Source organism: Gracilinanus agilis, chromosome 3 (assembly GCF_016433145.1).
Source record: "Gracilinanus agilis isolate LMUSP501 chromosome 3, AgileGrace, whole genome shotgun sequence".
Classification (NCBI taxonomy): Eukaryota; Metazoa; Chordata; class Mammalia; order Didelphimorphia; family Didelphidae; genus Gracilinanus; species Gracilinanus agilis.
This window is the reverse complement of record NC_058132.1, coordinates 668655173-668668150: the sequence shown is the minus strand read 5'-3', so window position 1 is coordinate 668668150 and position 12978 is coordinate 668655173. Positions and strand designations below refer to the sequence as shown.

The following is a 12978-nucleotide window of genomic DNA, read 5'->3' as shown; positions in this document are numbered from 1 at the left end:
TCCTTCCTTCCTTCCTTCCTTCCTTCCTTCCTTCCTTCCTTCCTTCCTTCCTTCCTTCCTTCCTTCCTTCCTTTCTCTCTTTCAAACCCTTACCTTCCATCTTAGACTCAATACTGTGTATTGGTTCTAAGACAGAAGAGCAATAAAGGCTAGGCAATGGGAGTTAAGTAACGTGCCCAGGGTCATGTAGCTAGGAAGTGTGTGAAGCCAGATTTGAACCTAGGATCTCCCATCTCTAGACCTGGCTCTCTATCCACTGAGCCACCCAGCTGCCCCTACCCTTGCTAATTTTGTGCTTTCTGTATCTCAGTGGAAAATGCACATTGTTGATAGGGTCATATATCATAGATTTCTGGTACTCTCAAATGAACATTTAATTGGCCCGATTGGAACTCACGTGGTTTTGAGAAGAAGATGAAGAGAAGAAAGTTAATTTGAAGATGGGCCAGTTTGTCTGCTGACATAGGAAAACCTCAGATTTCATAATCAGACAGAACTTCTTTATATTTTCATTGATGGCCCTTTTCCTATAAATTATTTCAGAGTGGGAGCCAAGAAAAAACCCCCAGTTTTAAAACACAGTCAAGGCCTCCCCTGAGAAGCTCCTAACCATCTATCTATCATCTTTGTTGGGGATCTGAGATCTCATTCATAGAAAATACCATCCAACATTTTTTCTTCTTTCTCTTCTTTCATGTCTCAGTTCATCTCAGCTCATATTTTTCTTTCTTTCCAGGCTCATTTTGGGAAGTTGACTTTTGGATAGTTAGCTGCCAACTTGGTTTCCCATGTGGTGATAAGGGTGAAAACAAAAGGCCTTTCTTAACCCAAAGACAGCCGTACATTAATGGCCGAGTGCCTCATTACACGTTCTTAAGTGTCCTCTGTTTCAGTGTTTGTAGTTGAATTAAGGGGGTATTAGCAGCACATGCTACTGTCAGAATCTTGCACAGGAAGGAGACCCGGAACAAGGAGTCGATTGTCTACCATGCCCATGGGTTGGCAGATAACCCAATGGTAGAAAGAACAGAGGATATTTTTTCCAGACACATCAGTATTTCTCTGTATCAGACGTGCCGTCTACAAACCCCCATAAATATGGATTTCTCTGTGTTTGTTTCAAGCTTGACTCTCAAGTACTGAGCCCTCCTGTCTCCAATTTCCTTCTTATCTTAATATTTTTAAACGAGATCAGTTGAATCAACTAACTACTTCTCTGTAAGTGTGTGATCTTTTTTTTCTTTTTTCTTTTTTGCACAGTCTGTTATCCAAATCAATTTTTGTCTTCACAGCCTGGAGAAACACATGTTGTCACATACAGAAGAGAGAGAATACAAGTGTGATCAGTGTCCCAAGGCTTTTAACTGGAAGTCCAACTTAATTCGCCACCAGATGTCACATGATAGTGGAAAGCACTATGAATGCGAGAATTGTGCCAAGGTACCGTGAATTTGTAGGCTATTTGGCTTCTCCCTAGAATCCTGCTCCTTCTCCATCCATCACTAGCCAGGCTACATCAAAAAGAGCCTGGAGAAGAGAAACTATAAATGTCTCAGGCAAGGAAGACACAGCGAGGGATGCTTAAAGGCATTAGTAGAGCGAAGAAAAATACTGAGTGGGCTGGCTTTTATTTTTGTGAGGGAGGAAGGTAGGTCTTCATAATGAGGTCCAGGATGAGGCGCCACAAATCCTGGGGAGGTTCCTGACTCCGCTGCTGACTTCACAGCATGGGCCTGTTTTATAGAATTTTTAGTATTATACAATATCTGGCTCACTGTGTGTCAGCTCACGTCATGGACACAGACACATGCACACGTACACACACACACTCATACCCTCTATTTATCTGCTGGGAGAATATAAGCTCCTCAAGGGCAAGAAATGCTTTACATCCAAATCTTTGAGGATGTCCTGACTATGCATGAATTACATAAATGTTGTATTCATTGATACAAGGAATTTACACACATAAAATACTCATGTATGTCACCAGGCTCACATGTGTACTGATACACATACACACGTGAATCAATGCATATTATTATATATGCCTGGTATATAATAAATGCTCAATAAATACCTGTTATTTGGCATATAATGCATGCATATATACCAGTGATAACCACAGCTGCCAGTTATATGCCACTTTAAGGTTTATAAAGTGTTACTTAACACATATTATCTCATTTGATCCTTACAATAGCCCTAAAAGGTGGGTGCTACTGTTATTCTTATTTTATAGTTGAGAAAACGGAGTCAAGGAGAGGGTAAAGCACTTGCTCAGGGTCATTCAGCTAGTAATGAGGTAGAATTTGAATTCAGGTCTTTGTGACTTCAAGTCCAGTATTTTCTAGCCTTTTTTCTAAAAAAAAAAAAAAAAAAATTGTATGTGTTTATATATGCATATATTATAAATATAGTATGTACTATATAGAAAATATAGCTATATAATAAGTATAGAAATATGCAGTTATATAATGTATGTATATATCATGTAGTAATTCTATTATATATGTATATATCAGACAATAATTATATGTGTTTCAGACAGTAATTCTGTAATATATGTTTATATCAGATAGTTAAATCTACAATATATGTATCAGACAATATTTATATAATATGTATCAGTATCAGGCAGTAAATCTATAATATATGTATATATCAGACGGTAATTCTATAATATATGTATACATCATCCAGTAATTCTATACGTATATATCCAATAGTTAAATCTATAATATATGTATATGATCTATGTACATATCAGGTAGTAATTCTATAATATATGTATATATCAGTTAAATCTACAATATATGTATCTATCAGACAATATTTATATAATATGTGTATCAGGCAGTGAATCTATAATATATGTACATATCAGATAGTAATTCTATAATTTATGTATACATCATCCAGTAATTCTATATGTACATATTCAGTAGTTAAATCTATAATTTATGTATATGATATATGTATATATCAGGTAGTTAAATCTATATAATATATGCAAATATATCAGACAATAATTATACAATATATGTATATATCAGATAGTAATTCTATAATATATGTATACATCCTCCAGTAATTCTATACGTATCTATCCTATAGTTAAATCTATAATATATGTATATATGTATATATCAGGTAGTTAAATCTATAATATATGTATATATATATCAGACAATAATTATATAATATATGTACATATATAGTAATTCTATAATATATATATATATATCAGATAGTAATTCTATTAAATATATCACCCAAGAATTCTATATGTATATATCAGATAGTTAAATCTATAATATATTTATATATCAGACAGTAATTCTATAATATATGAATATACATAATTATAGAACACATACATGTATTAGACACCATTTATATAGCACGTGCATGCATTAGACACCAATTATATCATATATGCCTATATTAGACATGTAATGAATAGAGCACTAGACTTGGAATTGGGAAGATCTGAGTTCAAATTCTGCCTCATGGTCCTTCTAACTGTGTGACCTTGGGTGACTTATTCAACCTCTGTCTGCCTCAGTTTCCTTGTCTGAAAAATGAGAGTAATGACAGTACATGTCTCCCAGGTACTGTAAGGAGCAAGTGAGATCACATGTGCGAGGCACTTCGGAACCCTGGAATGCCGTATAAATGCTAGCTAACATTCTTACATGTAACTTGTAAAATTTGTGACTTGTGAGGAAGTTAACAAGTTTCGTGATACTGGAAATGACTCTCAGGACATTTCCACGTCGGCATTGATCTGCTCGATCTGCTGACCTCGGAGGCCAGTCCAATAAGCATTTACTGATTAAGCATGTAGTCTGTGTAAGGCTTCGTGCTCCGTGTTAAGGGTGCAGAGACAGAAAGGGAAGCCTTCTGTGCCTTGCAAACTTACCTGTTACTGGGGGAGGGAGGAGTGGTGGGGTGTGGGGCAGGCATAGCATCCAAACAGATAAAGGAAAGCCCTTTATAAGTGGAGAAGGAAAAGATTCCATGGATGCGAGTCTTCGGTTCAGGGATGTCTAGGAAGGGAGTACATTCTGTTCAGGTGGTGAATGGAATTCTGAATAGACTTGAGTTGACCTGCACCTGAGAGTATCTCCAAATTGCAAGGAGGGTTCTGTACAGATAATCCCAGCAGAGGGACTCCATTGTATCAAAAGCAAAATGCAAAACAGTCCTTGAATTACGGAAATGTCTGGGAGCTCCTCAGCACTCATGGAAATATCTGAGGTTGAGGAAGCCGAAGATAACAGCAATTGTTATCCTTCCATTTTTGCCCTTGGGAAAGAAAAGCCCTAAGATTTGACAGGATGTGTCTCTGGAGAGGTGCAGGACCCTGGAGAGTCAGGTTGACCAGGGGATATTGGTAGCCCATTTCTCAGGGGGTCTTCAGAACATTCTAAATTCATGTAAATTCTTGTCTTTGGCATTGTCTTGAGAGAGTGACTTCACATGGAGAGAGAGAGGACCATTCTTTAGTTTTTTTTGTTTTTTGTTTTTTCTTTAACTCTTACCTTCTGTTTTAAAATCAATGCTAAGTATCGGTTCCAAGTCAGAAGAATGGCAGGGGCCAGGTATTTGGGCTTAAGTGACTTACCTAGGGTCATACAGCGAGCAAGTATTTGAACCCTGAACCTCCCGACTCTAGACCTGGCTCTCTTTCCACTGAGCCACCTAGCTGCCCCCCTCCTTTAGTTCTGAAGGTCTGCCTTAATTCCTAGGGAAAGAATGTAGCTCCCAGGCAATACAGAGAGCTCGAGGGGAACTTTCGAGGTCCTTTTAGTCTAAGACTTTCTAGTTGGAGGTCTTGGTTTTTAAAATTATTTTGCTAATTGAATTTCATATAATTGCTTTCCTTTGAATCTAATGTGTTTCACTTAATGCATTTTAAAAACATGATTCTGAGGTCTGTAGGTTTCCCTGGGCACTTGCCCAAACTCAAAAAATGCCTGTCCTAATCCATCCTCGTAGAAATGACTAAACTGAGTCCTGAAGAGTTTAAGTGACTTATTCAAAGTCCCACAGGAAGGATCAGGGTCAGACCAGGTTTCTTTGGGTTGTGCTGGGCTGCTTCCCACAAGGAGGTCCCTGCTGGTAATGACGGTGCTGTGAGAGCCCCTTTTTTAGATGGCTTTGAGGCTGGTGCCCTCCTGTGTAATGTGGCAGCGCTGGACAAAGAGAATCGCACCCCCATTTGCGTTGGACCTGGGGGAGGCAGAGGCTCGTGTTCATCCCCAGCCCCTCTTAAAAGAACCAAAGGGGTTGTTAGGGGCCCGATCTAGAAATCCCACTGCTTTTCGGCGCTCGGTGGGGATGGGGGTGGGCGCGACATCCAAAAAGCCAAGCCGGAATGCCCTCTGCTGTGTCATTTCAGGTCCCCTTGACTCTGCTTGACTTAAATTTCTTGATTAATCAGTACTCATTTCCTAGCAGGTTTTCACGGACCCTAGCAACCTTCAGAGGCACATTCGCTCCCAGCATGTCGGAGCCCGGGCCCACGCGTGCCCGGAGTGTGGCAAAACGTTTGCCACGTCATCTGGCCTCAAACAACACAAGCATATCCACAGCAGTGTGAAGCCCTTCATCTGTAAGTCCTTCATCCCCCTCGTTCACCCCTTCCTGGGTCTGTCCCTTCTCACAAGGTCACTGTAGAGCGGGATACGGTGGGGTGAGAGGATGGGTCCTTGTGGGAGCCCCCCGTGCCCGTCTGGGCATTTCCGAGTGTGTGGAGGTGAAGGTAATAGTTCTTTACTCACGCAGATTTGTTTGCCGTGTTCCCCCGCAGCCCCCCGGGGACCCTTCTTTCCGATGAAATCAGTAGCACGAGGGAGCGTGTAGACAACTGGGGAAGAATAGAAGTGTTTCTGTAATAAAAAAAGGCAAGCCTCCGAGGGGTTCGGGTTGGAGCCAGCCAGCCAAATGGAGCTCAGATTGTAAATCTTCCTCCTTTTGGAAAACAATAAATATAAAATCTTGTGAACCGAGAGGAGATGATGCGGCGAACAGGCATCTATCTTATTTTCCTTTTTTAAAAGGATTCCTTAAATCTAACAAGCCGGTTACTTCTGCCCATTTAAAAATTTAGAATCAGTTTCCCAGGGTTCCTCAAAAATAGAGACACGTTCATTGTGATGGATAGATCGTGCCACTTATCCCTCCAGAAAGAGGCTGCTTTAGTGAACTCGGCCATGATACTTTGTTAGGAAAGGATTCATGGGAGCCACGTCGGCGTCTTCGCGCAGAGCTTCCTTTAAATCTCTTTCTCCGATGCCCTTCTTTCAGTTTGAAGGTTATAGGACCGTAGACAGAGCTGGGAAGGATGCTAGAGGCTCTCTAACTCTACCCTCTCATGATACAGAAGAAGAAACTGAGGCCCAGGGTCCCAGGGGGTAACAAGCTTCAGAGGCAGAATTTGGACCCACACTTGTTCTCTCTCTCTCTACTGGGCACCTCTTGAGCTCTCTTTCCAGGAATGTCAGAGCTCTTCCTTTCTGCTTATTTCTTGCCAACCCACAAACTTTTCAAATACTTACTTTGTATTACTTTGAAAACAAAAGCTTGTTTGGTAAAAACCAAAGTAAAATAACGCCTGCCCTCAAAGAGGTTACATTCTATTGGGGAAACGCAGCGTGTCAGCATCCCCCATCCCCAAGGTCCTTAGCCTGCATGGCTTTGAGATGCCATCAGCCAATTTATAAACATTTACTAAGTATCTACTACCTGGTAAGCACTGAAGGAACGAGAAACGCGGTCCTTTTCTGTGCAATTTAGCAGCAGCTTTGCCCGATTCCGTGGCCAGAAGGTAAGTCTGACTTGCTCGTTGAGTTGGGGTGGTCAGACTGAGGCCGTTTTCTAACCCAGATGCCCACGGCTGCTTTCGAAATCGATTTATTACATAGAATCACCCTTTAGGTGACTCTCTGGCAAGCAGATTCATTCTGTCCAAGCTGCAGCTTTTAATTTTTATTATGTGGCACTTTGTAGCGGATGCTTTCAGCTCCATTTAACAGGGGTTTGTTAAATGCCTGCTCTGTGCCATGCCGTGTGTCAAGGGCTAGAGATACAAAGACAAAAACGCAACAGCTTCTGCCCCCAGAGATCCTACATTCCACTGCAGAGGAAACAATGAAGAGAGGATTGAAAGGAAGAGGGGAAAAAAAATAAAAAGATTCCAGGGACTCCCTTCCAGAGGGCATTAGATAGATGGAGGGGACTGTGGGGTCCAGTTCAAGAGGGGAAAAAATAAAAAGATTCCAGGGACTCCCTTCCAGAGGGCATTAGATAGATGGAGGGGACTGCGGAGTCCATTCAGTTCAAATCCTTTATTTTAAAGATAAAAGAAACTTTCAGTGACTTGTCTGGAGTCAGAGGTAGGATTTGAATATAGGTCTCCCTGCTCTAGAACCAGTAAATATTTTTTCTATACCATACACTCCTTTTGTCATTGAAGCTGCCCTCCTCCTTCTTCTAAGAGGTGAGAGAGATCTTCTTTCTCTTTCTCAATCGTCCAACAGTCTTGTTTGGTTCTGAATTTCTCTGGTATTGGGAGAGAGGGGAAGATGAGGAAGTCGTAGATAAACAAAAGGGTGCTCAGTCTCCTGTGGGAGACTCTCAGAAGGCAGGGGAAGTAGATCGTACAATGGGAGTTTGAGACGTCTCTAAGAAGAAAATTATTCTTGACTCCAGGGTGTAATGGCCTAAGAATACATATGGGTATTTGTATTGGCATAGGTCATTCATTTCTACTTTACTTTCTAGTCAAAGAAAAGGTATATATAATCCATTTCAATGAATTATCAATTATCCAATTGCCAAGAAAAGTCAGAACATAGAGATTCCCATCACGTAAGATTCCCGGAGCTGGGTTTCCAGTTATCCTGGGATCAAGTATTCCACTTGAGAGTGCTGGAGTCCTTTTCTAATAAAATCAAATAAACTGTTTCCCATTAATGCATTCTCAGTAATCACCAGAAAATTTACCCAGCAACTGTAGTCCCCAAGTACAAAGTATGACAGGGCCCCAAGAATAATTACAAATAATAGCCGTGTAATTTCAGAACAAAAGAACGGAGAAATCAGGAGTTGGGGCTGGGGGGCTGGAGATTGGAGGAGGGTCACCTAAAGTTGATATCTGTTTCTCAACAAACGGCCACACACCACGCCTGAGCCCACTGGTCTGTTTATGGCAACTGTCTCTTATTACAGTGTTCCGCCCAAGCTTGAGTGAAAACTCACCAACACGAAGGTAATTACTTGCTGACTACCCCAAATGCTCCAGCCTCCCTAAATAGAAACCACATGCCATAATAGGCGGGATCTATTCAAAATAGGACTTAATTTGTTTAATAAGTAGGAAATATGCAACTTTAGCTGCAATCTAATGCCTCGTTGCCCAGAAGATTACAGAGCCCAGAGCCCTTGGGCATCAGTGAGGCTCATGGTACCAGGAGGCACGGAGGCTGGTGACAGGCAAGGTCTCCCGAGTGATGAAAACCTCCACGGGAGGAGCGCGGTGCCTTCTCCAGTTCCCGGGATGTGAGGGACAGGCGTAGCCCAATAAGGGGCAAGGAGAAAAGTCAGATGCACCTGATAGAACTCCAAGATGTGGAAGCGATTACTTTTTCTAGTCTCTCCAGCCATGAAATTTTAAGGAAAAACATTGTGGGGAAGGGAAGCCGCATTGAAAACAAGAGTTCATTTGGTAAAATGGTGAACTTGAAAAAAAATTCCTGACTGGGAGGTCTACCCACCGGTGGGCTTCTCTTTTTAATGCCTGGGGGGACCAGGTGTGTGGCTCTTTAAATGGATTTTCATAGTCCCAAAGACAAAATCTTTCTTGCCCCACGGCCAGCCTCGTAGCTGTGGAGTGATGATTGTGATAATGAAAACTCAAGTTTATATATTATGCTACAAGGCTTACAGAGTGCTTTCCTTACAGCCACTGTGTACCATAGTACAGATGGTTTGCAGAAGAGGAGATTCAGAGGAGCTAAGCGACTTGGCCATGGTCATAGAGGGAGGGAAGAAGTGGGTCTGAGCCAGGGCATCAGGAGGGCCCTCACAGGTCATCTCGTCCAACCCCCTGGTTTTACAGATGCAGAAACCAAGCCTGGGAGAGAGGATGCAATTTGCAGGACACCCAGAAAATAAACAACAGAGGCAGGATTAGAAACCAGAACCTCAGACACCAAATGCAAGGATTTTTTTCTTTTTTTTTTGTAGCATGTCTCAATCTAAATGAAAGAAATTCTAGGTTTTTTTTTTTTTAAATGATGATTTCATCAGTGAGGGGAATCCTTGCTGCAGAAACTCCCTCCACTAAGGAAACCAGCAACCTCTCTGAAATTTATATTGAGAGGTACTTAAGTTTCTTCCCCAGCATCACACAGCTAATATGGGTCAGGTCTTTGTCCTGGATGCCAAACGTGTTAATGGTGATGTTAAAGAATGGATTTGCCAAATTTCAGTCATCTCGGGTGTAAGGTTCTAATAGTGTGCATCAAATCTCATCAAGTATTTCAAATACTTAACTTCGAATCTCAGCAATATTTGTTATTGGAATAATTTGGGATGACTTACTGATGTCATTCATTTTTATGGAATTATAGGATAATTATAATAGATTATGCATAAAATATAATAATGCATTTATTGTTATACCATATTATATAAAATATAATAATGAATTTATTATTATACTATATTATAAAAATATAATAACACTTAATTATTATATCACATAAAATATAATAATACATTTATTGTTATACTATATTACATAAAATATAATAATGAATTTATTATTATACTATATCATATAAAATACAATAATGTGTTTATTGTTATACTATATTATATAAAATATAATAATGAATTTATCATACTATATTATATAAAATATAATAATGCTTTTATTATATGATATAAATATAACAATGCTTTTATTATTATATTACATAAGTATAGTAATGCTTTTGTTATATTATACAAACTATAGTAATGTATTTATTATTATAATATATAAAATATATTTATTATAACATTATATAATATATTATTATTAGAATATATTATGTGTAACATAATATATAATAGCAATCACAAAGCAATAATGACAATAATAATAACTAGCCTTTATAGAGGGCTTTCAGTTTGCAAAATGCTCTGCAGATGTTCTGTCATCTGATTTCCTCACTGAGCCTATGAGATAGGTGCTATTATCACCCTCATGGAAGATTTAGAGTAGGAAAAACCCAAAGAGATCATTGAGTCCATCCTACTCATTTCACAGATAAAAAAATGGAGACCCAAAGAGGTTAGATGATTCTTCCAGGATTACACAGCAATTAAGTATCTGGATTTGACCCCGTGTCTTCCTGACTCCAAGTCCCCAGAGTGCTCTTGACTACACGAAATTGTCTCTTTTAAGTGCCATCACATCTGAGCATACCCAGAAAGCACCTGGAATGGTCTGATTATTTTTTTCCACCCTAATGATACATTTATTTATACTTGGTAAGACATTTAAAGTAGAACAAGAGCCATTTTGTACTTTTTTCTTACTCGAAGTGTGTGTAGTTCTTTGATTTCAGAGTGAGTTTTATTTGAGAGCAGTTTATTATTTTTAAAATAAATTATTATTACACAAAAAAAAAATTGCCCCGATGCTTGAGTTTTAAAAACCGCTTTGGTTTCCATGAGTCATTAGTGAAATCTGGCTATCCCCAAAAAGGATTCAAGGATGAATTTGGACTGTGTTGGTTTATTTTTTTCCCCTCTCAGAGTGAATCTGCTGTAGCAATGAATGACAAATTAGGTTTTTCTGTGGGTGAGGAAGTGTCGGAATAGAAATGCCACCCTCAGGACCCCATCCTATACTCCTATGGCCTCCCTAACTAGCACCCGTGGACGTCTCGTTGAAGCTCGTGGTATTCTGATCCTTTCAAGGGATTCATCCTTGGGAGTCGGGGGCTGAGGGGGACGGAGCCCGGAGCCCACCGAGACTTTCCCCGTGGTGGGAGCCCAGCACGCTGGTTCTCGCCCCACGGATCCTCAGACAGACGCTCAGCCTTTTCTTGGCTCGCAGGCTGAAGAAGTCAAGCGCTGAGATAAATGGCTGCGATATGACAGCAAACGGTCATGTTTCCCAAGGACAGGGGTTTCCAAGAGCAGGAAGGTTAACACAAGCCCTGGTGTGAGGGGAAGTCAGAGGACGTGATCACAGTTCATGGGAACCAGCGATGCAGGATGGGGTACATTCAACTGAGCTTCCTTTGCAGACTTAAAATAGAGCCATTGTAAATTATGTCAGTCTTTCTCAAATCATGAAAATGATTGTTAAAAATGTCTCCGAATACACAATGTGCATTGTTGTGTGGCTTTGATGTGTGAATGATGAGAGCTGATGATATAATACACATGAAATGAGACTAGCACAGTCACAGGCTTTCCCCCCAAGGGGATAGAAAAATAAAGGTGGATTCGATGACACGGAGATCGGGGAGGGGGACGATTTCATTTTGTTTGGGAGTCCAAAAAAACACAAGATTATTTTTTTTTCCTTTTTAAATGACTATATTTTATGTTGCCTATCTCTTCTGCTTTTGACAATTTCCTTGTTATTATCTTCCTGGAATCACACCGGTGAATCATTGCATGACACATTTGGAACTTTCCCCGGGAATCTCAAGCCCTTGAGTATCTGCCAAGGGATCTTTTCTCTCTGTGTCTCTATTTTTTAATTTTAATTTTAATTTTTTCTTTTTTTCTTTTTCTTTTTCTTTTTTTTTTTGGTATGTGCTGTCCTAAAGACACTTGTCAGGGTGGTTGCCTTGCTTTGAGCCCCTTTGGAAAGGGGGGTTTCTTTGGTTTGGTGCCCGCCCGGCTTCCATCTCCCTCCCCCGCAGGAGACATCCTTTTCTGACTTCCTGAGACATTTTGGGAGGGGGGGAAAAAGAATCGTGATGATTTGCTAACCTCCGACCGCTTTGCCTGCCATCCTACTTGCCTGAGATTGTTTTCTGTTGTTTGTACACAGGTGAGGTCTGCCATAAATCCTATACCCAGTTTTCAAATCTTTGTCGTCATAAGCGCATGCATGCTGATTGCAGAACCCAAATCAAGTGCAAAGACTGTGGACAAATGTTCAGCACTACGTCTTCCTTAAATAAGCACAGGAGGTTTTGTGAGGGCAAGAACCATTTTGCGGCAGGTGGATTTTTTGGCCAAGGCATTTCACTTCCTGGGACCCCAGCTATGGATAAAACGTCCATGGTTAATATGAACCATGGCAATCCTGGCCTTGCTGACTATTTTGGTGCCAATAGGCATTCTGCCGGTCTTACTTTTCCAACAGCTCCTGGATTTTCTTTTAGCTTTCCGGGTTTGTTTCCTTCTGGCTTGTACCACAGGCCACCCTTGATACCTGCTAGCTCTCCTGTTAAAGGACTTCCAAGTACTGAAAGAAACAAAAGCCAAAGTCCCCTCATGGCACATCCTCAGATACTGCCAGCCACCCAGGATATTTTGAAGGCACTAAATAAGCACCCAGCTGTAGGGGAAAATAAGCCAGTGGAACTCCAGCCTGAGAGGTCCTCTGAAGAGAGGCCCCTTGAAAAAATCAGTGACCAGTCAGAGAGTAGTGACCTTGATGATGTCAGTACCCCAAGTGGCAGTGACCTGGAAACCACCTCTGGCTCTGATCTCGAAAGTGACCTTGAAAGTGATAAAGAGAAATTTAAAGAAAATGGTAAAATGTTCAAAGACAAAGTAAGCCCTCTGCAGAGTTTGGCTGCCATAAATAATAAGAAAGAATACAGCAATCATTCCATTTTCTCACCATCTTTAGAGGAGCAAACTGCGGTGTCGGGAGCGGTGAATGATTCTATAAAAGCTATTGCGTCTATTGCTGAAAAATACTTTGGTTCCACAGGACTGGTGGGTCTG

General features: G+C 40.6%; 1 protein-coding gene across 1 annotated transcript in view; it reads left to right on the top strand.

Moving 5' to 3' along the window:
- Positions 1-1313: 1313 nt before the first annotated feature.
- The window catches only part of MECOM (MDS1 and EVI1 complex locus), a 50145-nt gene continuing 38480 nt past the window's right edge, over positions 1314-12978 (top strand). The window contains exons 1-2 of the mRNA XM_044670935.1: positions 1314-1440; positions 5464-5591. Coding sequence (XP_044526870.1) covers positions 1400-1440; positions 5464-5591 — 169 coding nt within the window. The 5' untranslated portion in view covers positions 1314-1399. The remainder of the gene's footprint in view (positions 1441-5463; positions 5592-12978) is intronic.